Consider the following 26,822-nt stretch of genomic DNA (forward strand, 5'->3'; position numbering starts at 1 on the left):
ATTTGTAGAAGCCGACAGTCTAAAAATGTTTTGGTCCCTGTTGTCCAACTCAGTTTTCTATTACTACGACAACCAACATGATATGTTGACTCTTGGATGCCTAGTGAAGCAGAGTGTGTACCAGTCCTAGTGGCCTAGATAGATGAAGTGAGTGTTTAAGCAAGTAGTTACTTCGCTGTACATTTAGCCCTAGAGAACAGTGTGATTGAGTAGACGGTGATATGAATATACTATGATGTAATAAGCCTGTAGGTGTTAATTGTTCTGATGGAATGCCAGCCCTGTGTGCTCTCTCTAATGGAGAGGACCATAATGGGAAAACATTCATTAAGCGTAATTGCAGAGGGATGTAGGCACACACACACACACACACACACACACACACACACACACACACACACATGCACAAGTACTCGCACGTACACACACACACACACACACGCTCGCACAAGTACACACAAGTACTGGCACGTACACATACTCCTAATCTAATGATGCAACACCCCACAGTGAACAAAACGTCTGGAAGCCATAGTTTTAATCCACAACTGCTGGACTAGATCATATTAGATCAGCTATGGCCCCCGCTGCTCATTTCATTTGTGTGTGTGTGTCACTAATAGCATGAAAAAGGCACGGTTGTGGAACTAAATGTTAATGAGTTAGAATGCAGTCAACAATGTCAGATCATCGCTCCTTTTTATTTAAAATTCATTGATTTAATAATGCATTTTTGATTAAAGAGACCAGTTTTTTTATTTTTCTCTCTCCAACCGTGTAGAAGTGTAATTTCTGCAAGTTGGTCATTAATCACTATTTGTGCAATAAGAGAACTCACTGAAAAGATATTTGGCCTGAGCTTAATGGAAAATGTTGAACACATTGATGCTGGATGTGTTTGTTTAAGGATATTACTAACAGAATACATTTGACGCTGTGCATATCTCTAACTAGGCAGTATTGGAAGTGCAATGGTATACATTGTAAACTTCCCGCACTCATCTCTGTTTCCCCCCCAAATATGTGTGATTCTTCAATCCCCATCCTCTAATCTGCAATGTCAACTCTGGTCCTGTGTGAGCAAATTTAGAATTGTTCCTACCTACAACTTTAAGGAAGCCCCTCGCCCCCCACCCGCCTTTTTCTCTCCCTGCTGAATCCCATTTGTTTGTCTTCCTCCTCTTTCTCTGAGCGTGGTATCAGGGGAGGATGTGCCTCTGAACATCACATCACTACTACCAGTGACTGCACTTCAAACCCTCACATTGGCCTATATCAGGTCATAATTAGCTGTAGGACTGTCACATCATAGGCTACCTCAAGCTGAGGAATTGACATTTCTTTCCTAATATCTTCCTGTTTGGAAAGAGGATGATATCTCGAGTCTCGTTGACGCAGAGGAGGTGTCAGAACCTCAGGACTTCTAAACAGTGTTCTAGCAGGACTTTTAAGATAAGTTTTCTTAAACTGTTCTCCTTAAGGGCTGGTTTCTCTGTTATCTTCGTGAATTGAAGAGGTCTTGTCTTTTTCAGTCTCGTTTACTATGAGAAGGAACAATGGTTTACCCCTGTGGCCCTTACTGAAATATTTGACTTGGCCTTTTTCCACTGGCATCATCTTCACCATCTCTTGTGCTTCTCTCAGCTACTGCGTGATTATCACATCACCTCCTCTCCTCCCCTCTCTCAATACAGCAGTCCATAGCTGCAGGGCTTGCCCTTATGATGCCATCGTCTTGTTAATAGTTGGTTGGGGAGATCATGGAAGCCATTATGCTGCATTGGAGAGGAGGGCAGTCTCAGGGAGTTGGAGTGAGTCATGAAACTAATGTGAAAATGAATTGTGTGTGTGTATGGGCTGTGAAGACAGTTAAGCTGAGCTATCACCCTGATCAATCTGACAGTGTGGGGCTCTCAGAAAACAAGGCTGCAGGACCTCCAGGCTTGTTTATATCCTCTCTGCCTTAACTCACTACTCTCCCTTTTTCTCTTCTCATCCCCTGTCTCTCTCTCTCTCCTCATCCCCTGTCTCTCTCTCTCTCTCTCTCTCTCTCTCTCTCTCTCCTCATCCCCCGTCTCTCTCTCTCTCCTCATCCCCCGTCTCTCTCCTCATCCCCCGTCTCTCTCTCTCTCCTCATCCCCCGTCTCTCTCCTCATCCCCCGTCTCTCTCTCTCTCTCCTCATCCCCCGTCTCTCTCCTCATCCCCCGTCTCTCTCCTCATCCCCCGTCTCTCTCTCTCTCTCCTCATCCCCCGTCTCTCTCTCTCTCTCCTCATCCCCCGTCTCTCTCTCTCTCTCCTCATCCCCCGTCTCTCTCTCTCTCTCCTCATCCCCCGTCTCTCTCTCTCTCTCCTCATCCCCCGTCTCTCTCTCTCTCTCCTCATCCCCCGTCTCTCTCTCTCTCCTCATCCCCCGTCTCTCTCCTCATCCCCCGTCTCTCTCTCTCTCTCTCTCTCTCTCCTCATCCCCCGTCTCTCTCTCTCTCTCTCTCTCCTCATCCCCCGTCTCTCTCTCTCTCTCTCTCTCTCTCTCTCCTCATCCCCCGTCTCTCTCTCTCTCCTCATCCCCCGTCTCTCTCCTCATCCCCCGTCTCTCTCTCTCTCTCCTCATCCCCCGTCTCTCTCCTCATCCCCCGTCTCTCTCTCTCTCTCTCCTCATCCCCCGTCTCTCTCTCTCTCTCCTCATCCCCCGTCTCTCTCTCTCTCTCCTCATCCCCCGTCTCTCTCTCTCTCTCCTCATCCCCCGTCTCTCTCTCTCTCTCCTCATCCCCCGTCTCTCTCTCTCTCTCCTCATCCCCCGTCTCTCTCTCTCTCCTCATCCCCCGTCTCTCTCTCTCTCTCTCTCTCTCCTCATCCCCCGTCTCTCTCTCTCTCCTCATCCCCCGTCTCTCTCCTCATCCCCCGTCTCTCTCTCTCTCTCTCTCTCTCTCCTCATCCCCCGTCTCTCTCTCTCTCCTCATCCCCCGTCTCTCTCCTCACCCCCCGTCTCTCTCTCTCTCTCTCTCTCTCTCCTCATCCCCCGTCTCTCTCTCTCTCCTCATCCCCCGTCTCTCTCCTCATCCCCCGTCTCTCTCCTCATCCCCCGTCTCTCTCCTCATCCCCCGTCTCTCTGTCTCTCTCCTCATCCCCCCTCTCTCTCTCTCTCTCCTCCTCCCCCGTCTCTCTCTCTCTCTCCTCATCCCCCGTCTCTCTCTCTCTCTCCTCATCCCCCGTCTCTCTCTCTCTCTCCTCATCCCCCGTCTCTCTCTCTCTCTCCTCATCCCCCGTCTCTCTCTCTCTCTCCTCATCCCCCGTCTCTCTCTCTCTCTCCTCATCCCCCGTCTCTCTCTCGCTCTCTCTCTCTCTCGATGACGCCGTATCATCGGTTAGTGTCTTCTTCATCACAAGCTAATTTCCTCTAAGCAGTTGTCACCCCCCCCCCCATGGGATTCTTTAGGTGATGGGGGTTTTGTATCTGTTAGTTTGAACAGTTTCAGCAGCTGATGTCAAGGCGGCCTCACTGGGCGGAGAAGTGAGGGCTCGCTCATCACAACAGTGGATTATATGACGGTGGCGTTCGTTGTTCGCGACGCCATGTCCGACATCACCATGATGAATGTTTGATTTGGAGGTGGGCTTGTAGGGAGCGAGCTACGACTTTTAATTGCCTGTCAGAGACTGATGTGAGCTAAGTCACACCCCTCAGTGGTAGAATAGCTCGACAGCAGCTAGCGACGGTCAGAGACCTCGTTAAAGCGATCCAATTAAAAGAGCTGATGGAAATGAGCTACAAAGGCAGCGAGCGTTTCCTCTTTGCTTCAGCCGACTAGTGATTACTGTGGGATGTGTTTATCACCCATGGCAGGAACATGGACATGACATATTTGAAGATGACTCTGACATTTTCACCACTTACCCTGCAGGGACAGATTAACACAATTCTGGATGTCTGTAATGATTTTGGATTGAATCCTGCAATAAAGTCTGTGGTCATTTTGAAACGCTAGGGCCCGACACGCAAGAACTGCCCCTGACACATGTAATCCTTCACCTAGTTTGAGATAGTGCCAGGATTTCTGAGTCCAACTACAATGTCTCCAAAACCAGCTCTGACTAATGTGTTGCGTTGGAGTTCACAGTAGAGACAGAACAGAGGGGAAAACATGCCCTTTAAACCACTTCAGCCAAACATTTACATATTTCTGTTACAGCTGAGCTTGAATAGTAAACCACGTTCCAACGTCTGCTTAGTGTAAATGTATGCATCTACATTGAGTGTACAAAACATTAGGAACGCCTGCTCTTTCCATGACACAGACTGACCAGGGGGATGCAGGTAAACTCTATGATCCCTTATTGATGTCACTTGTTAAATCCACTTCAATCAGTGTAGATGAAGGGGAGGAGACCTGTTAAAGAAGGATTTTTTAAAGCCTTGATACAATTGAGACATGGTTTGTGTATGTGTGCCGTTCAGAGGATGAATGGGCAAGACAAAAGATGTGCCTTTGAACGGGGCATGGTAGTAGGTGCCAGGTGCACCAGTTTGAGTGTGTCAAGAACTGAAACGCTGCTGGGTTTCTCACATTCAACAGTTTCCCGTGTGTATCAAGAATGGTCCACCACCCAAAGGACATCCAGACAACTTGACACAACTGTGGGAAGCATTATAATCGACACCCTGTGGAGTCCATGCCCCATCGAATTGAGGCTGTTCTGAGGGCAAAAGGGGTTGCAAGTCAGAATTAGGAAGTTGTTCCTAAGTGTATGGCAATTTAATGAACGAGATGGCGCTGCACTGAATAGCTGCAGTCTTACGGGCTCCAGACCAATTCTGCTCTCTGCATTGTTGGGAAGGGCCCGTAAGCATTTCACTGTTAGTCTACACCTGTTGTCTACGAAGCATGTGACAAATAATCATTTAATTTCAGTGTCAGACAAAGTCAGACAACACGACAGCTGTCTTAAGTCCTACGGAAATAGGTTGCCATGGTGCCTTCTGGGACACCGACACTGTCAGACGTCCTGTCCTCCCTTTAGGCCGGTTCCTCTACGACCCACAGCAGCTAACAGCATGTGTGATGCACATTGTGCTCTCTCTGCTTTGATTCCTTTGTCTCAGTGCCTCATTCAGGCAAATGACTTTTAATTCAAAGGATTCCACCCGTAGAATGAATCGTGATTTCATTAAGAGAGGAAGAGAAGCATTTATAATGGAGATAATGGAAACACACACACACACACACACACACACAGAATGCGTGGCAAGGAATACGTTAGTCCTTAAATATTTCAAAAACTCCATACCATTTGTATTTGGAACAACTCATTCACTAAACCCTAAACTTCAACTAAATCTTGTAACAAATGTGGAAATTGAGCAAGTTGAGGTGACTAAACCGCTTGGAAGAACCCTGGATTGTAACCTGTCATGATCAAAACATGTTGATACAACAGTAGCTAAGATGGGGAGAGTTCAGTCCATAATAAAGCGCTGCTCTGCCTTTTTAACAATGCTATCAACAAGGCAGGTCCTACAGGTTTTGTCGCACCTGGACTACTATTTAGTCGTGTGGTCAGGTGCCACAAGGAGGGACCTCGGGAAAATTACAATTGGCTCAGAACAGGGCAGGACGGCTGGCCCTTAAATGTAAACGGAGAGATAACATTGTAAATCTCTCATGGCTCAAAGTGGAGGAGAGATTGACTTCATCACTACTTGTTTTTGTAAGAAGTGTTGACAAGCTGAATGTACCGAGCTGTCTGATTTTAAACAACTAGCACCCAGCTTGGACACCCATGCATACCCCACAAGACATGCCACCCCAGAGGTTTCTTCACAGTCCCCAAGTCCAGAACAGACTATGGGAGATGCACAGTACTACATAGAGCCATAACTACATGGAACTCTATTCCACATCAGTTAACTGAGGCAAGCAGTAGAATCAGATTTTAATAAACAGATAAAAATACACCTTATGGAACAGCGCAGACTGAAGAGACACACACACAGACACAGATAGACTTGATAAGACACGCGCCCTACACACACCTGCACATGGATGTTGAGGTGGTGGTCTGAGGGAGCACACTGAATGTGTTGGGTAAGATGTTATGTAATGTAAAGTCATGGTCTATTTTAATCAGTATTTAACTGTCTTATGTTGCTGGACCCCCAGGAAGAGTAGCTGCTGCCTTGGCAGGAACTAATGGGGATCCATAATAAATACAAACGCAACTAAAAACACACACACACACACACACACACACACACAGTCAGACGGAGAAGAACAGGCAACAGTAGTGCTGTATATGAGTAGCCTGGCTTCACATCACTGTGTCTACTACAGGTCATTTGAAGAGAGCCATTTCCCCTGTGGTTCAAAATGCCCAAAATGTTTCTGGCTCTGATCTTCCCCTGCATCACGTGACCTCATCCATGGCTGCTGTTGATCTTATCCCCATGTACTCCTCTCCTGCCCCTAGGAACTCTGACTACCCTCTGTGATCTCCACTGGTTCTATCCTCTGACTACCCTCTGTGATCTCCACTGGTTCTATCCTCTGACTACCCTCTGTGATCTCCACTGGTTCTATCCTCTGACTACCCTCTGTGATCTCCACTGGTTCTATCCTCTGACTACCCTCTGTGATCTCCACTGGTTCTATCCTCTGACTACCCTCTGATCATTAGCCCTGTTCTATTCACTGGGAATTCTGGTGGTGTAGGGTCGACTTCTAATAACTGGGGACCACTGCAATTAGCCTAGTAAGGCATTTCTACCTCTGGGTTTGTATTCAGAGATTCTCAGAGTAGAGGTGTTGGTCTATGATCAGGTCTTATTCATTCCTGTCTTATTCATTATTATCTGAAATCGGCAAAACTGTTCCTAGATCAGCACTTCTACTGTGAATATTGGCCCTGGTGTTTTCCTACTGCCATTACCCCTACAATTCCCCCACCTAATTCCATAAGTTCCATGGAGATAGGTTGTTTGTGCTCTGCTCAGCTGTTGTGCTTGTGTTCACCCATGATTAATTTAGAATGGCCTCGGGACTGAACAGCCAGGCTAAGAGGCTAGGTTACGCAGAAGGGGATCTGGTTACTCCTGGAACAAAGACAATGGTTAGAGGGAGAGACTTGGATAGAGAACAAGAGGTGACGAGAGAGCAGTTGGAGAGGTGACGAGAGAGCAGTTGGAGAGGTGACGAGAGAGCAGTTGGAGAGGTGACGAGAGAGCAGTTGGAGAGGGGACGAGAGAGCAGTTGGAGAGGGGACGAGAGAGCAGTTGGAGAGGTGACGAGAGAGCAGTTGGAGAGGTGACGAGAGAGCAGTTGGAGAGGTGACGAGAGAGCAGTTGGAGAGGTGACGAGAGAGCAGTTGGATGGAGAGAGAGGAAGGCTGTTGCTGCTGTGTCTCCCTGCCTGTCTGGTCTGGCCACATGACCTTCAAAGCACCTCATACACAGGCTCCCTGGAAGAACAATCTCTCACTCCTATGATTCACCATTTCTGTGCAGTTTGAGAGAGGGGCTAATATCCATTTTGATGCCCGTTGCTTATTTTTTTGTTACGCTAGTGTGGATATTCAATCAATCAATCAAATTGAATTATAAAGCCCTTAATACATCAGCCGATGTCACAAAGAAAGTGCTGTATAGAAACCCAGCCTAAAACACCAAACTAGATGTAGAAGCACGGTGGCTAGGAAAAACTCCCTAGAAAGGCCGGAAACTAGGAAGAAACCTAGAGAGGAGCCAGGCTCTGAGGGGTGGCCAGTCCTCTTCTGGCTGTGCCCAGTGGAGATTATAACAGAACATGGCCGAGATGTTCAAGCGTTCATAAATGACCAGCAGGGTCAGATAATAATAATCACAGTGGTTGTGGAGGGTGCAACAGGTCATCACCTCTGGATGTCAGTTGGCTTTTCATAGCCGATCATTCAGAGTTCGAGACAGCAGGTGCAGTGTAGAGAGAGTCCAAAACAGCAGGTCCGGGACAAGGTAGCAGTGAACAGGTCAGAGTTCCATAGCCGCAGGCAGAACAGTTGAAACTGGAGCAGCAGCACGACCAGGTGGACTGGGGACAGCAAGGAGTCATCAGGCCAGGTAGTCCTGAGGCATGGTCCTAGGGCTTAGGTCCTCCGAGAGAAGGAGAGAGCGAGCGAGCATACTTAAATTGACACAGGACACCGGATAAGACAGGATAAATACTAAGACAGGATAGATATAACAGACTGACCCTAGCTCCCTGACACACAAAACTATTGCAGCATAAATACTGGAGGCTGAGACAGGAGGGGTCGGGAGACACTGTGGCCCTGTCCGATACCCCCGGACAGGGACAAACAGGCAGGATATAACCCCACCCACTTTGCCAAAGCACAGCCCCCTCTCCATTAGAGGGATATCTTCAACCACCAACTTACTACCCTGATACAAGGCTGAGTATAGCCCACAAAGATCTCCCCACGGCACGAACCCGAGGGGGGCGCCAACCCGGACTGGAAGATCACGACAGTGACTCAACCCACTCAAGTGACGCACCCCACCTAGGGACGGCATGGAAGAGCACCAGTAAGCCCATGACTCAGCCCCTCTAATAAGGTTAGAGGCAGAGAATCCCAGTGGAGAGAAGGGAACCGGCCAGGCAGAGACAGCAAGGGCGGTTCGTTGCTCCAGTGCCTTTCCGTTCACCTTCATACCCTTGGGCCAGACTACACTCAATCCTAGGACCTGCTGAAGAGATGAGTCTTCAATAAAGACTTAAAGGTCGAGACAGAGTATGTGTATTTTGGAACAGACCAATGAAAAGCTGGCGTGTGTGTGCTGTTTTGAGCGAAGTTGACAGAAAACAGGTAGCCTTTTACTGCTACAGTACTTGAGGTAATTGTGAGTCAGCAGAAATAGTCGACTTCACATTAAATATTTAATGTTTAAAATCTATTACCCTAGAAACTAGGCTACTTTATGAACTATTCAGTTCTTAGGCTGCTGGAGGACTGAAATTGGAGGGCCTCGATTTTACGACTCTTTTCAGTGTGCCCACAACAATTGATTCATCCCTGTTTTGTCTTTCTATGCTGTCATCGCTGCTCAGTCAGACCTCCATAGTCGAGGCAAGGAGGTGATATTTGTAGAGTTTTACTGCTAAGTGGCGGGCGGCTCCCCCATGGTCCTGCCTCCTGCAGGTTATAGCCTGTGTCCCAAATGGCACCCTATTCAAAGTGCACTACTTCTGAACAAATGGGGGAATAGGGTACCATTTGGGACGCAACCAATAGTCTGACTGTGTGATTACATCATCGATTGAGGTAATAGATTCGCTGAGCTCTGTGTGTGGCTCACCACATTTTAGGCTAGCGGTGCTCCTACTCCAACGAGTTGCAAGGTACACAGGAGGAAGTGCAGCAGACTGTATTGTAGTACTTTCATCAGTCTAAGGTTTTCTGTTACTTCAGGCTCAGTTTGTAAAATAATATTTTCCGTGACCGTTCTGCTGTGGGCTGCTTGCTCAGATTTTCATGTGTTTCTTGCCAATCCATACATCCAAATAATGTCAATGTACTTTTAATTTGATCTAAATCAAAGCTACATCCCATAGATTAATTTATGACACATTTGAATTCTAAACTGCCATAATTCTAAGCTCTAATCTCAAATATCAGCAGTGAGATATGAGGTAGGCATTTCTCAATTAAACTCCGGGCACCAGAAGACGATTAAACATGATAAATTAAGCCTATTAAAACCCTGCTAAGTATAAGCAGGTCCTAATATTAAAAAAAGAATCGCTGTGGAGGATGAGGCTTTATCTGGAAGGGCAAATATGAAGGCCAGTGAGATATTAATGGTAATTAGGAAATACTTATAAATGCTGTGAAATTTTGTTCTAAAATGGGCACGGTATCATTTGCGCAACTTCAAAGTTAGGCGAGTGGGTTATATTATAAACTGGGTGATTCAAGCCCTGAATGCTGATTTGGCTGACAGCTGTGGTATATCAGATCGTATACCACGGGTATGATAAAACATTTATTTTTACTGCTCTAGGTAACCAGTTTATAATAGCAATAAGGCACCATGGAGGTTTGTGATATATGACCAACATGCCACGGCTAAGGGCTGTATTCAGCCACTCCACATTGCGTAGTGCGTAAGAACAGCCCTTAGCCATGGTATATTGGCCATATACCACACCCCCTCGGGGCTTGTTGCTTAATTAAACTGAATTTGTGCCAAAAACCTTTTTTCCTGTGGTTTTCAGTGGAAGGAAGTGGAATTGTGGTCAGTGATCGTAATACTTGCCCATAGAAGGCAGTTTATATTACGTGGTTTATGAATAGCTTATCTGTTTTAAAACACATATTTTACTATCTCTGGCTGTCTGACTTGTTTTTGAAGAAATGATATCTATGGTACTGTACAGATAGGCCTGGCTAAGTTCCTGAGAAAGCTGAGGTTGGGTTAGTATGTTCTCTTGTACTTAGACCTGCTTACTCACCCAAATCCCTCCTCTTGGGGTTCCCATCACTCCGTTCTGACTGTCTCTATTTCAGCTTTAATATCAACCTTACTACAACGTCATTAACAACTCAACTGGTACAGACACACACGGCTGCTTTTAATGTCGATGCACTGGCACTCGTGACGGTCTCAACCATTAGACTCTCATCTCAACCATCGAGCTTTCATCCTTTTAAAAACCCCTCTGTGACACACACACACACACACACACACACACACACACACACACACACACACACACACACACACGTGTATATATATATATATATATATACACACACAAACACACAGGCTGAGTGAAAACAGCTCTTTGGTACTCACACACTGACCTCCCTCTAGGCCAGTGCTGCCACCGCTGTGGCCTCGCCCTCATGTGACTCCCCTCTCCCATCCTCTCTCCCCTGACTCTGACGGATGTCTGACTCGCCCAGAGTGTCAGGCTCGTAAATCACCTGTTACTGTGGCGAGTGCTGTAGAAAATATCCATTAACACAATCTCGACTGGGTGGGGGGCCCCCAAAATGCAAACAATGCAAATGACCGTAGGTTTTATCAGCTACTGCAACGGGAGGGATGAAGGGAAGAGGGAAAGAATGTCACTGCTTTTATTTTATTTATTATTTTACACTTTATTTTATTGAACCTTTATTTAACTAGGCAAGTCGGTTAGAAACAAATTCTTATTTGCTACGACGGCCTAACCCGGATGACTCTGAGCCAATTGTGCGCCAGCTCACGGCCAGCTGTGATACAGCCTGGAATCGAACCAGGGTCATTAGTGACTCCTCTAGCACTGAGATGCAGTGCCTTAGACCGCTGCGCCACTCGGGAGCCCAATGGCTAATGGCCAGAGAGGGGTGGAGGAGGGAAGGGACTTTCTGATGAACAAATCATTTACATTGCTTGCCTTTATTTATATATATATATATATTTTAAATGTAAATCAAGGCACCTAACCATCATTGCCACCACTCCACAATCACACACTTTAGGTCCTACCTCTGAGGCGTCATGGATTGGATCAGCAGCTGTATCTAAATGACGTATTTGGTTTGTGTGTGTTTGTTAGTGGCGGATCCATGGACGTATGACGTGAGCGTGTGTTTGTCGGGGTGGCACGGTCTGTTATCATTGCTTTTATCTCCTGGCTTGGTTGTCCATGGTGACAGGGGGCTACCCTGATTCCCTCTCAGCCCCCCCCTTCTGTTAATCCTGCTTGACTCATTTTAATGGGACAGGTTCCCATCAAACACAGCTTGAGGATATAATTTCATCCCAATCAAAATGTCTTCTCACCGCCTGTCTCGTGTCAAATGGTGGCTATCCCTCTTTGCTTTCCGCCCATTGACAGGCCCTTGTTGATTCAACACCTTGCACCCCATCTTACAATATTAGTTTTGACATGTGCGTTATTTTCCTTCTTATCACTTTCTATTAGGCAGGGTTCAATCATAAAAATGTCATCTCCACTATTAAATAAATGACAAATCATGACATTTATAGCTTGTACAATATATTTACCAGACACAAAGAACGTTATTCCTTCCTTAGCTATAGGTCTCTCTCACACACACACACACACACACACACAGACACACACACACACACACACACACACACACACAAACCCCCATGTAGATAACCTTTTCCATGCTAAAGGTAGCATAATAAATTCCTTGACATCCTGCTGGCGTGGAAATAATACAATTCATGTTTTTGGAGGCAAAACATGTTTACACATAGTGTGTGTGCACAAACACCAGCTGAGAAACACAACACACTGGCAGCGCCTAGATTAAATGAATAATATGCATGAAAGGTAAAGTTAAAAACCAGGTTTCTAACATGAAACACGTAACTGACAAAACAACTCACCTAAGGGAGCCATCTAAGGGAATAGCTATCTATAAAATATATATTTATTTTCTTTGAATGTACTCGTTACAAATCTTGCATTTACAACAAAAATGATGTGTTATATAGGCCTAAACCTTTGAAAGCAATATACTACTAATAGAATTGGAACTGGGGAAAAATTAATTTATTATTAGTTTGAGGTTTATCACATCCTAGATGACAGTTCTGTATGATGTCTCTATGTTATCATAGCTGTAGGGTGATCCTGACTAAGATGTCACATCTGCCAGCGCCAGTTGTTGCCATGACCATACAAGATTAAAGTCAGGCTCTAAATAGGCTTCTCACCCAACCAGCCCTTCTGCTGTTGTGTTGCTGCTGCATTGTGTTTGAGAAGTATGGAGGTCAGAAAGAGGCTAGAGAAGACGACTACAGCCTGTATTCCCCTGAGGACCAGGGTATGTGAGTGAGGAGCGGAGGAGCGGAGCGTGCCCAATTTGACTGGAGCGCAGAGCGAGTTTCCCAAAAGCTGGAGCGTCAGCCTTCTCGCCCGCTCCAGTAGAGCTCACTTCACGAGCTCAGGGCATGCCCGGCCCAGCATGCATCTGTAGTCTACTTGTGTGCTGCTATAGCCCCTTGATTTAGCTACTGTCATGGAGTTCACTAAATATTTTCATAAAGAATCTGATAAAACACACAGCTGAAAAATCAAGGTGACTTACAAAGATGAAAAAAAAGATGGTGTACTTACTACGTGCACACACTAACAGGAAGGAACGAGGTGGGGAGATAGCTGAGTGTGTCATTGTAGCAAAGTATTTATAAACTAAAAATCAGTTCTCTTAAGTTTTGTTCTGTTATCTATACAATAGGCCATCATTGATTTTGGCCCAATAGGCCAGGCATATTACCTCTTTCAAGGAGCTTTCCGTTTTGATAGGGTTATTTTACCTAAAATCGTTAAGGCCCACCTACATAAAACAACAACAATGCTGCATCCTGCCAGCCTGACAAGAGTGGCCCGGAGGGTGTTTAGCATCCCCAGTGGCTCTGCAAGCGTGGAGAGGGTGTTCTCTGTTTCTGGCCTGCTCTCCAGGCACCAACGCATGAGCCTGAAAACTCGTGTTTCTAAAAATGAATTAAAGGCATTGTAGACTGAGCCTAATAAGGCATGTTTCTTTTAATTTGTATTTCATTTTCAGTAAGTCACAGCAAAAATGTGTAAAGTATAGACGATAATGATTGAATACAACATGTTGTTTAAATAATGAGAGCTTAATGTCCCTGCCAGGCTAGTGTGTCGTACTCGCAAATGCTTCAAAATGTGTTTCTTTGTAGGCTATAGCCTTGAAATAATTGAAATAATATAGCCTAAATAATTCATTTTTGTTCTTTTCTTAAACTACCTGTCTGGCTCCTGACCTATTTATGACGTTTATATGCTGTTTAATACGACATGTAGCCTATTTGAAATGAGCGCTATTTAGTCTTTCTTACTCTTGTTGTTTATTTCAATTATTTTCATTCAAATGAAATGGTTTGGTTTCAATACTTCAAAACCAAGTGGTAGTTCCAGGTAGTCACAAAAATAGATGGGTGTTGGTTAAATTGTGATTTTAATGGCCTCCCGCTGCGGTCTAAGGCACTGCATTGTAGTGTTTGAGTTGTCACTACAGACCCGGCTCGATCCCAGGCTGTGTCACAGCCGACCGTGACCGGTATCCTCCGGGATGTGTTTCATTTCAGGGAGGAATAACTACCCTCCGCTGTGCCCTTGTTCACTTGTCTTCACAGAATATGACAGCATTGAGGTGAAATAGGGCAGAGGGGAGTGGAGCATCTTTCTGTATTGAAGCCCAGCCTGCTCCATTGTTCACGTCCTTGTACACATCTGAGACAACTGGATTGGATAGGTAACAGCAGTATGATAGAAGCTAGGCGGAATAAAGCTCAACCCATTCCTCTAATCTAGTTGTCCAGCAGGCCTGATCCACAGAGGAGCAGATGTTTAGAAATACACCGTCCGGCTTGGTCCAGGGATTTGGTTATGCAGTTGATGTGGCCCAGGAACCTGTGCCAGGGGTTTTATGTCCTAAAAAAAGGACATATAAATAGGTGTGAGGGAAAAGCTCAGTGGCATATGCTAATCCAATTGCGTTGGAGATGTTGTTTTTGACTCTGTGCTTTTGAATTGCTTAGGTTGATGAATCCTCTCTCTCTCCCTCTTTTCTTTCTCCCTCCGTCTCTTTCTTTCTTTCTTCCTCTCTTTCTCTCTATCTTACCCTCATCTCTCTCTCCTCTCTCTCTCATCTCTCTCTCTCTCTCTCTCCTCTCTCTCTCTCTCTAGTTGGTGGGGGGCCAGTTTGACCTGGAGATGAACTTCATTATCCAGGAGCAGGACAGCATTGTGTGCATGGTGGAGCTGCTGGACAAGGTGGGTGCTACTCACACAAAATTAAATGGAACATTATGTGTAATATAATCTATGGACTATGGTGGATGAGTTGTGGCTGTACACACATAGAAATAGATTTTCTGCCAGTCCACCCATCGTGGTCCACCCATTGTAGGCCTATTTCTATGGGTACATGTTAGCGGTGGAGGATTGTAAAAGCGCTTTGAGCATCTGGCAAATCTCTTCCTAAATCGGATCCATTATTATTATTATGTCTGATACCCAGTGTGAGCCTACGTGCCAGGCGGAGGTGTGGAGCATCTTCACGGCTATCCTGAAGAAGAGCGTGAGGAACCTGCAGGCCTGCACCGACACGGGCCTCATCAACCTGGTCCTGGACCGCGTGGCCCACACTGACAGCATGATCGCAGGTACTGCCACAGTAACACCAGAGGCCAAAGTCATTTCACTCCAAAGTAACGAGGTCACCTCAGTCCTCAGTACAGTATTTAGCATGCTGACACCTACCTACAGCGTTGTCTAGTTCCCCTGGAGTGTGGATGGTTGTCTCAGTCATAATCATTATCCAGTGGTTCTCCAAGTCCTGTGTTTTTAATACCTTTTTAAATCCAAGGTAATGACCACTGCCTCAGTCCGAATGATTCCCTACTGTACAGGTATCACCCTTATAATGAGGAAGTGAGCTTGCCCTGTCTAATGCTCCTCACCTTCCCTTATCAAGCCTAGCAAGCTGACGGCACTATTCTGTGTGTGTCTGAGAAGAGACTACTTTGTCCTGCAGCAACTGAAGCACTGAGGAGGTGCGGACACCCATGGACGGACAGACAGACAGACAAACACACACGCATCATCATCATTAGATTAGGAGTGTGTTGCAGACCTGACAACACCACTCAGCCTCGCGCTAACCCACTGCCCAGCCAGAGAAGTGACTCCCACACCAGTCAGTAGACACAGTCACCAGCCTCAATCACTCACCAGACTCTCACCCAGTTACTAATGAGGCCAAAATAACTCTTCTAAAGCTCAATGATTGACCACTGGCCTGGCAGAGTAGGATGATCAGCCTTAGCATAATGAAAACATTAGCCCAGGGAACATTAACATGCAGTCCAGGCCAGACAGACAGACAAACCCAGGGAACATGAACATGCAGTCCAGGCCAGACCGACCGACCCAGGAAACATGAACATGCAGGCCAGACCAACCGACCCAGGGAACATGAACATGCAGGCCAGGCCAGGCCAGACCGACCGACCCAGGGAACATGAACATGCAGTCCAGGCCAGACCGACCGACCCAGGGAACATGAACATGCAGTCCAGGCCAGACGGACAGACCCAGGGAACATGAACATGCAGTCCAGGCCAGACGGACAGACCCAGGGAACATGAACATGCAGGTCAGGCCAGACGGACAGACCCAGGGAACATGAACATGCAGTCCAGGCCAGACGGACAGACCCAGGGAACATGAACATGCAGTCCAGGCCAGACGGACAGACCCAGGGAACATGAACATGCAGTCCAGGCCAGACGGACAGACCCAGGGAACATGAACATGCAGTCCAGGCCAGACCGACCGACCCAGGGAACATGAACATGCAGTCCAGGCCAGACGGACAGACCCAGGGAACATGAACATGCAGGTCAGGCCAGACGGACAGACCGACCGACCCAGGGAACATGAACATGCAGGTCAGGCCAGACAGACAAACCCAGGCAACATGAACATGTAGTTCAGGCCAAACCGACAAATAAACTATTTTTACACTAATGTGCCAACCCGAACCGACTGCACTTGCTCTGATATCTTCTTTTCACGTCGTCCTTTCAGCACGTCTCCGGCAACCAGGCCATTGCAATATGTTTTGACTCTGCTTGGCTCAGTAGTGTGAAACGGGCATTAGGCTGTTAAATCAGACGGCCTCTCTCCCTTCTCCTTCCATGGCTGGTGTGTGTCAGTCCTCTGATGCCCCAGGTCGCTCTGGGAGGCTATAGAACATCTCTCTGTTCACTGAGATGAAAATGGTCCTCCATGGAATTAGCCAGTAATGTGTCTTATTATAGGCTGAATGCCAGGGGGAGTGTGCATTGATAAGCCAATCAATACACATTACTGGCTAATGTCATGGAGGACCATTTTCATCTCAGTGAACAGAGAGAGATGTTCTATAGCCCCCCCCCAACACGGCTAGAATCCACTACTCCACCTGATTCTTGCCGTAAGCTCTGGACCATTGCATCGGATCATCGCTGCTAGCTAGCTGCTACCGTGTGGCTATAGTGGCTAACGCCCCTGTCCCGACGCTAGCACCAGTTAGCCGCGAGCCAGGCGCATCTCCCGGCTAGCAAACGAAATTACTACAACTACATTATGTCTTTCGCCGACTGGCCTGGACCCTTCGTCGATAAGGAGCCCCGCCGTTCCACCACGATTGGTCTGCCGAGCCCTCAACCGGTCTTTGCCGGATGTCAGAGCAAGCCCTTCTACTAGCCCCGGCCTGCTAACTTTAAACGCTGTGTGTCCCGCTTGCTAGGTAGTAACGACTACCCAGCGGCTTCCCTGTTTCATCTACTGCTGTTCACTGGACCCTATGATCACTTGGCTACATAGCTGATCCCTGCTGGACTGTTCATTAATCACTGTACTCCATTTTGTTTATGTTTTGTTTATCTGCCGGCCCCAGCCTCGAACTCAAGCCCTGTGTGTAGTTAACTGACCCTCTCTGCCCATTCAGCGCCATTTTACCTGTTGTTGTTGTCTTAGCTGATTAGCTGTTGTTGTCTTACCCATTGTTGACTTAGCTAGCGCTCCCAATCAACACCTGTGATTGCTTTATGCCTCGCTTTATGTCTCTCTCAAATGTCAATATGTATGCCTTGTATATTGTTGTTTAGGATAGTTATCATTGTTTTAGTTTACTGCGGAGCACCTAGTCCCACTCAACATGCCTCAGATACCTCCTTTGTCCCACCTCCCAACCATGTGGTGACCTCACCCAGCATAACTAGTGCGTCCAGAGATGCAACCTCTCTTATCGTCACAAAATGCCTGGGTTTACCTCCACTGTACCCGCACCCCACCATACCCCTGTCTGTACATTATGCCCTGAATCTGTTCTACCACGCCCAGAAATCTGCTCCTTTTATTCTCTGTCCCCAACGCACTAGACGACCAGTTTTGATTGCCTTTAGCCGTACCCTCATCCTACTCCTCTTCTGTTCCTCGGGTGATGTAGAGGTTAACCCGGCACTGTGTGTCCCCAGGCGCTCTCATTTTTTTGACTTCTGTAACTGTAAAAGCCTTGGTTTCATGCATGTTTACATCAGAAGCTTCCTCATTAAGTTTGTTTTACTCACTGTTTTAGCACACTCTGCCAACCCTGATGTTCTTGCCGTGTCTGAATCCTGGTTTAGGAAGGCCACCAAAAATTCGGAGTTTTCCATCCCCAACTACAACATTTTCCGTCAAGATAGAACTGCCAAAGGGGGAGGAGTTGCAATCTACTGCAAAGATAGCTTGCAAAGTTTTGTTATACTTTCCAGGTCTATACCCAAACAGTTCGAGCTTCTAATTTTAAAAATTAATCTCTCCAGAAATAAGTTTCTCACTGTTGCCGCCTGTTATAGACCCTCTTCAGCTTCCAGCTGTGCCCTGGACACCATATGTGAATTGATTGCCCCCCATCTATCTTCAGAGCTTGTTCTGTTAGGTGACCTGAACTGGGATATACTTAACACCCCGGCAGTCCTACATTCTATGCTAGATGCCCTCAATCTCACACAAATTATCAAGGAACCCACCAGGTACAACCCTTAATCCGTTAAAATGGGCATCCTCATAGATATTATCCTGACCAACTTGCCCTCCAAATACACCTCTGCTGTTTTCAATCAGGATCTTAGCGATCACTGCCTCATTGCCTGCATCCGCTACGGGTCCGCGGTCAAACCGCCCGTCATCACTGTCAAACGCTCACTAAAACATTTCTGCGAGCAAGCCTTTCTAATCGACCTGTCCCGGGTTCCTGGAAGGATTTTGACCTCATCCCGTCATTGAGGATGCCTGGTCGTTCTTTAAAAGTAATTTCCTCACCATCTTAAATAAGCATGCCCCTTTCAAAAAATGTAGAACTAAGAACAGATATAGCCCTTGGTTCACTCCAGACCTGACTGCCCTCGACCAGCATAAAAACATCCTGTGGCGGACTGCAATAGCATCGAATAGTCCCCGCGATATGCAACTTTTCAGGGAAGTCAGGAACCAATACACGCAGTCAGTCAGGAAAGCAAAGGCTAGCTTTTTCAAACAGAAATTTGCATTCTGTAGCTCTAACTCCAAAACGTTTTTGGACACTGTAAAGTCCATGGAGAATAAGAGCAGCACCTCCCAGCTGCCCACTGCACTGAGGCTAGGTAACACTGACACCACCGATAAATCCACGATAATCGAGAATTTCAATAAGCATTTCTCTACGGCTGGCCATGCTTTCCTCCTGGCTACCACAACCCCGGCCAACAGCTCCGCACCCCCCGCAGCTACTTGCCCAAGCCTCCCCAGCTTCTCCTTCACCCAAATCCAGATAGCAGATCTTCTGAAAGAGCTGCAAAACCTGGACCCGTACAAATCAGCTGGGCTAGACAATCTGGACCCTCTCTTTCTAAAATTATCCGCCTCCATTGTTGCAACCCCTATTACCAGTCTGTTCAACCTCTCTTTCGTATCGTCCGAGATCCCTAAAGATTGGAAAGCTGCCGCGGTCAACCCCCTCTTCAAAGGGGGTGACACTCTAGACTCAAACTGTTATAGACCTATATCCATCCTGCCCTGCCTTTCTAAAGTCTTCAAAAGCCAAGTTAATAAACAGATCACTGACCTTTTCGAATCTCACCGTACCTTCTCCCCTGTGCAATCTGGTTTCCGAGCTGGTCACGGGTGCACCTCAGCCACGCTCAAGGTCCTAAACAATATCATAACTGCCATCGATAAAAGACAGTACTGTGGAGCCGTCTTCATCGACCTGGCCAAGGCTTTCGACTGTCAATCACCGTATTCTTATCGGCAGACTCAACAGTCTTGGTTTCACAAATGACTGCCTTGCCTGGTTCACCAACTACTTCTCAGATCGAGTTCAGTGTGTCAAATCGGAGGGCCTGTTGTCCGGACCTCTGGCAGTCTCTATGGGGGTGCCACAGGGTTCAATTCTTGGGCCGACTCTTTTCTCTGTATATATCAACGATGTCGCTCTTGCTGCGGGTGATTCCCTGATCCACCTCTACGCAGACGACATAATTCTGTATACATCTGGCCCTTCTTTGGACACTGTGTTAACAAACCTCCAAACGAGCTTCAATGCCATACAACACTCCTTCCGTGGCCTCCAACTGCTCTTAAACGCTAGTAAAACTAAATGCATGCTTTTCAACCGTTCGCTACCTGCACCCGCCCGCCCGACTAGCATCACTACTCTGGACGATTCTGACCTAGAATATGTGGACAACTACAAATACCTAGGTGTCTTGCTAGACTGTAAACTCTCCTTCCAGACTCATATTAAACATCTCCAATCCAAAATTAAATCTAGAATCGGCTTTCTATTTCGCTACATAGCCTCCTTCACTCACGCCGCCAAACATACCCTCGTAAAACTGACTATCCTACCAATCTTCGACTTCGGTGATGTCATTTACAAAATAGCCTCCAACACTCTACTCAGCAAACTGGATGCAGTCTATCACAGTGCCATCCGTTTTGTCACCAATGTCCCATATACCACCCACCACTGCGACCTGTATGCTCTAGTCGGCTGGCCCTCGCTACATATTCGTCGCCAGACCCACTGGCTCCAGGTCATCTATAAGTCTTTGCTAAGTAAAGCTCCGCCTTATCTCAGCTCACTGGTCTCGATAACAACACCCACCCGTACCATGCGCTCCAGCAGGTATATCTCACTGGTCATCCCCAAAGCCAACACCTACTTTCGCCACCTTTCCTTCCAGTTCTCTGCTGCCAGTGACTGGAACGAATTGCAAAAATCACTGAAGCTGGAGACTTATCTCCCTCACTAACTTTAAACATCAGCTATCAGAGCAGCTTACCTATCGCTGCTGCTGTACATAGCCCATCTGTAAATAGCCCATCCAATCTACCTACCTCATCCCCATATTGTTTTTATTTACTTTTCTGCTCTTTTGCACACCAGTATTTCTACATCTATCACTCCAGTGTTAATTTGCTAAATTGTAATTACTTCGCTACTATGGCCTATTTATTGCCTTACCTCCTCACGCCATTTGCACACACTGTATATAGACTTTCTTTTTTCATTTTCTATTGTGTTATTGACTGCACGCTTGTTTATTCCATGTGTAACTCTGTGTTGTTGTTTGTGTCGCACTACTTTGCTTTATCTTGGCCAGTTCGTAGTTGTAAATGAGAACTTGTTCTCAACTAGCCTACCTGGTTAAATAAAATAATAATTACAATTTAAAAAAAGTAAACAAAACGCATTGCTGGGGAATGGCATAGCATTTCTCTACATTTGCGATAACGTGAAAATATGTGTACTCAACAAATAGAAGGTGATTTGTTTTGCATAGTATTTTAAGTGCTGAATATCTGATTGAAGTCTTTTTCGATGTCCTCTTTAGTATGAAGTATTTTTGGTCTATTTGTAATCAATCCATAAAATGTTTTATTAGCCAAGTAACAAGAGGTTACACAATGATGTTACTTTGGTTATAGAGTTTCTGTAATATCCCTCTGTATGTGTGCTGCTTTTCACTTTGACTCTGTTCAAGTCTATTGTTAGGGTGTGATAACTTGTCAGTTTCCCCGCTTCACATATGTCATGTTTAACCTGTGTGTGTGTGTGTGTGTCCCTTCCCTCTTCCAGACCTGATGGTGGACATGCTAGGAGTGCTGGCCAGCTACAGCATCACAGTCAAGGAGCTAAAGTTGTTCTTCAGCAAACTGCAAGGAGAGAAAGGCCAATGGGTAACACATCTAGTCTAACCTTCATACCGTACCGCCCTGTCATATTTGTCTTGTAGAGAGCATGGGGAATGTGCTAGCAACACTTCAACTGGTAGCCTGTACACAGCCTTTTATCCTCTCTGTGCTCTGGTATCATACATCACACTATGTAGTGCAGACACACCATCGCTGTCTATTGGGCTAATCCAAAAAACATTACTGCATTATTAATGTGTAATAACTTGAGGAGGAAGTTGCCTCTTAGCTCTGATTATGAAGGCAGTTTTATCATTCTACCTTCTACTGGGTAATGTTACGATTTAAGGAGAGGGTAAGCTGATCTTAGATCAGTGTTTGGGATTAAATCACACACATTTAACAGTTGAACATAAATAGTACTATCCTATCATTAGTTAAAAATAGTATCTATACTTAAGATACATTAGTGATTATAAAGTTGAGTAAGAATTTGTTTTCCAAACTGGGTTTTGTAGTTTTCCACCAAGACAGCCTGGGTAGTCTTGCCTAGCAGGGTGAAGTCATTACAGTACAGTGGGAAGACAGCCTGGGCAGTCTTGCCTAGCAGGGTGAAGTCATTACAGTACAGTGGGAAGACAGCCTGGGCAGTCTTGCCTAGCAGGGTGGAGTCATTACAGTACTGTGGGAAGACAGCCTGGACAGTCTTGCCTAGCAGGGTGGAGTCATTACAGTACAGTGGGAAGACAGCCTGGGCAGTCTTGCCTAGCAGGGTGGAGTCAGTACAGTAGCCCTTGTGTAAAAACAGCAGATCTAGTAGGTTGTACCATGAATTATCCACTGAGTCTCTGCACCATTGAGAGAGGGAGGGGGGATAGGGAGGCCCATTGATCAGTGTGGAATCAGATTGCCCCCATTTCGTTGACAATCTGCTTTTGTGATTCTCCATTTCTGTCCAACCGCCTACACACACACACACACACACACACACACACACACACACACACACACACACACACACACACACACTGCAACTCTGTGAAATATTATCTGAGGGGGTTGGCAAGAGATGATGCGTCTATCAGGAGTATCTCCATCACAGGATTTGACACAGTGTGATATGCTTACTGCAGTCTCCACAGAAATGAACCTGACAGAGGCCTTGTCGGAAGAAAAGGTCATCAATATATTATGGAAGTTTATCAACGTTGATCACGGTTCCGTGGGTTTTGATTTACATTTGGGTTGAAAGGAAGGGGGCTCTGATCTGAAGCGGGTGACCTTGCAGCATCAACGGGAATGTAAAGTAGATCAACAGAACTACTGCATTCTCAGTATAATGTGTCTAGAGAGTACTCAACAAGATGTTGACTTGGTTAGTAGAGGTCAATATAGGAAAGCTGAAAATAGACCTTGACTCTGTAGTTGTGGAGATGTTGGTGTGTTTTTTTGCTTGCTTACCTGCTTGTGAACTTGAACTTATACAGTGCGTTCAGGAAGTATTCAGACCCCCTTGCCTTCTTCCACATTTTGTTACGTTGCCGCCTTATTTTAAAATTGATTCAATCATTTTTTCCGTCCTCAATCTACACACAATATCCCTTAATGGCAAAGCAAAAATAGTTTTTTAGACATTTTAGAAAATGTATGAAAAATAATCACATTTACATAAGTATTCAGACCCTTCACTCAGTACTTTGTTGAATCACCTTTGGCAGCGATTACAGCCTTGTGTCTTCTTGGGTTTGACGCTACAAGCTTGGCACACCTGTATTTGGGGAGTTTCTCCCATTCTTCTCTGTAGATCCTCTCAAGCTCTGTCAGGTTGGATGCAGCTATTTTCAGGTCTTTCCAGAGATGTTCGATCGGGTTCACGTCCGGACTCTGGCTGGGCCACTCAAGGACATTCAGACTTGTCCCGAAGCCATTCCTGCGTTGTCTTGGCTGTGTGTCTGAGGTCCTGAGCACTCTGTAGCAGGTTTTCGTCAAGGATCTCTCTGCTCCGTTCATCTATCCCTCAATCCTGACTAGTCTCCCAGTCCCTGCCGCTGAAAAACGTCCCCACAGCATGATGCTGCCACCACCATGCTTCAACTTAGGGATGGTGCCAGGTTTCCTCAAGACGTGGCCCTTGGCATTCAGGCCAAAGAGTTACATTTTGGTTTCATCAGACCAAAAAAATCTTGTTTCTCATGGTCAGAGTCCTTTAGGTGCCTTTTGCCAAACTCAAAGCGGGCTGTCATGTGCCTTTTTACTGAGGAGTGGTTTCCGTCTGGCCACTCTACCATAAAGGGCTGATTGGTGGAGTGCGGCAGAGATGGTTGTCCTTCTGGAAGGTTCTCCCATCTCCACAGAGGAACTCGAGAGCTCTGTCAGTGACCATCGGGTTCTTGTTCACCTCCCTGACCAAGGCCCTTCTCCCCCGATTGCTCAGTTTGGCCAGGTGGCCAGTTCTAGGCAAACTCTTAGTGGTTCCAAACGTCTTCCATTTAAGAATTATGGAGGCTACTGTGTTCTTGAGGACCTTGAATGCTGCAGACATTTTTTTGGTCTCCTTCCCCAGATCTGTGCCTCGACACAATCCTGTCTCGGAGCTCTACAGACAATTCCTTCCACCTCATGGCTTGGTTTTTGCTCTGATATGTACTGTCAACTGTGAGACCTTCTATAAACAGTTGTGTGCCTTTCCAAATCATGTCCAATCAATTGAATTTACAACAGGTGGAATCCAAACAAGTTGTTGAAACATCTCAAGGATGATCAACGGAAACAGGATGCACCGGAGCTCAAATTAGTCTTATAGTGAAGGGTCTGAATACTAATGTAAATAACATTTGTATTTGTAATACATTTTCAAAAATTTATAAAAACCTGTTTTTGCTCTGTCATTATGGGGTATTGTGTGTAGATTGACAAGGATTTTTTGTATTTCATCAATTTTAGAATAAGGCTGTAACTTAACAAAATGTGTAAACGGGGAAGGTGTCTGAATACTTTCCCGAATGCACTGTAGCTTTACATTGAAGTGTGTTTGTGTGTGTGTGTACTTGTGAATGCGGTGCACCCTTATCAAAGTCTGTGGCGTCTCATCTTGTGCGTGTTCTTCCCTCCAGCCTCCCCATGCGGTGAAGCTGCTGTCTGTCCTGAGGAGCATGGCCCACCGGAACGGACCTGACTCTTTCTTCAGCTTCCCAGGGAAGAGTGCTGCTGTGAGTACAGTAACTACTCAGTACACCTCCACATGTATACCGGAGTCTCAGACTGATCATTAGAAGACAGTGTAGTACACACTACCCAACTAGACTACAGTCTGACGCTACACCTGGTATTCCCCTAAGCACTGTTCAAGTCGTGCACTATGTAAGGTAAAAGTCGTTTCAGACTTGTAGTGACTGGTATGAGTCTCGGTGAACACGGCGTCTACGGTATTTACAGCACCTCTGGATAGGTTCTAAATGGGTTACATCCTCTTGTGCTTGACTTCCCACATGATCCAAGGCCGGACGCAATAGCAATAACTAAGATAATGCATCATGAATTGCCTATAAGCTCTGACCCAGCACACATCTTGGCTTCTATATCCTATAATGCCAAGGTTTACCAACCATATGTAGATTGGGTCATACTGTACTTCTGTGTGTGTTGAATAAGCAGCAAGAGAGGAGGAGCACAGATGCTAGCTAATCTTCCACTGTTCTCCTTCTCCTCCCTTCATTCTAATGCTCCTAGCCGTCTTCCCTCTGTTCTCCTCCCTTCATTCTAATGCTCCTAGCCGTCTTCCCTCTGTTCTCCTTCTCCTCCCTTCATTCTAATGCTCCTAGCCGTCTCCCCTCTGTTCTCCTTCTCCTCCCTTCATTCTAATGCTCCTAGCCGTCTCCCCTCTGTTCTCCTTCTCCTCCCTTCATTCTAATGCTCCTAGCCGTCTTCCCTCTGTTCTCCTTCTCCTCCCTTCATTCTAATGCTCCTAGCCGTCTCCCCTCTGTTCTCCTTCTCCTCCCTTCATTCTAATGCTCCTAGCCGTCTCCCCTCTGTTCTCCTTCTCCTCCCTTCATTCTAATGCTCCTAGCCGTCTCCCCTCTGTTCTCCTTCTCCTCCCTTCATTCTAATGCTCCTAGCCGTCTCCCCTCTGTTCTCATCCCTTCATTCTAATGCTCCTAGCCGTCTCCCCTCTGTTCTCCTCCCTTCATTCTAATGCTCCTAGCCGTCTCCCCTCTGTTCTCCTTCTCCTCCCTTCATTCTAATGCTCCTAGCCGTCTTCCCTCTGTTCTCCTTCTCCTCCCTTCATTCTAATGCTCCTAGCCGTCTCCCCTCTCTTCTCCTCCCTTCATTCTAATGCTCCTAGCCGTCTCCCCTCTGTTCTCCTTCTCCTCCCTTCATTCTAATGCTCCTAGCCGTCTCCCCTCTGTTCTCATCCCTTCATTCTAATGCTCCTAGCCGTCTCCCCTCTGTTCTCCTTCTCCTCCCTTCATTCTAATGCTCCTAGCCGTCTCCCCTCTGTTCTCCTTCTCCTCCCTTCATTCTAATGCTCCTAGCCGTCTCCCCTCTGTTCTCCTTCTCCTCCCTTCATTCTAATGCTCCTAGCCGTCTTCCCTCTGTTCTCCTTCTCCTCCCTTCATTCTAATGCTCCTAGCCGTCTTCCCTCTGTTCTCCTTCTCCTCCCTTCATTCTAATGCTCCTAGCCGTCTCCCCTCTGTTCTCCTTCTCCTCCCTTCATTCTAATGCTCCTAGCCGTCTCCCCTCTGTTCTCCTTCTCCTCCCTTCATTCTAATGCTCCTAGCCGTCTCCCCTCTGTTCTCCTTCTCCTCCCTTCATTCTAATGCTCCTAGCCGTCTCCCCTCTGTTCTCCTTCTCCTCCCTTCATTCTAATGCTCCTAGCCGTCTCCCCTCTGTTCTCCTTCTCCTCCCTTCGTTCTAATGCTCCTAGCCGTCTCCCCTCTGTTCTCCTTCTCCTCCCTTCGTTCTAATGCTCCTAGCCGTCTCCCCTCTGTTCTCCTTCTCATCCCTTCATTCTAATGCTCCTAGCCGTCTCCCCTCTGTTCTCCTTCTCCTCCCTTCATTCTAATGCTCCTAGCCGTCTCCCCTCTGTTCTCCTT

The 26,822-nt window shown here is 46.5% G+C and overlaps 1 protein-coding gene across 1 annotated transcript in view; it reads left to right on the plus strand.

Moving 5' to 3' along the window:
• The window catches only part of LOC120053047 (lipopolysaccharide-responsive and beige-like anchor protein), a 326,774-nt gene that overhangs the window by 26,872 nt on the left and 273,080 nt on the right, over window positions 1–26,822 (plus strand). Inside the window, exons 2-5 of the mRNA XM_039000298.1 lie at window positions 14,707–14,793; window positions 15,041–15,185; window positions 21,674–21,774; window positions 24,843–24,938. Of these exons, the coding sequence (XP_038856226.1) occupies window positions 14,707–14,793; window positions 15,041–15,185; window positions 21,674–21,774; window positions 24,843–24,938 (429 nt within the window). The remainder of the gene's footprint in view (window positions 1–14,706; window positions 14,794–15,040; window positions 15,186–21,673; window positions 21,775–24,842; window positions 24,939–26,822) is intronic.

Source organism: Salvelinus namaycush, chromosome 8 (genome assembly GCF_016432855.1).
Source record: "Salvelinus namaycush isolate Seneca chromosome 8, SaNama_1.0, whole genome shotgun sequence".
In the NCBI taxonomy this organism is placed as follows: Eukaryota; Metazoa; Chordata; class Actinopteri; order Salmoniformes; family Salmonidae; genus Salvelinus; species Salvelinus namaycush.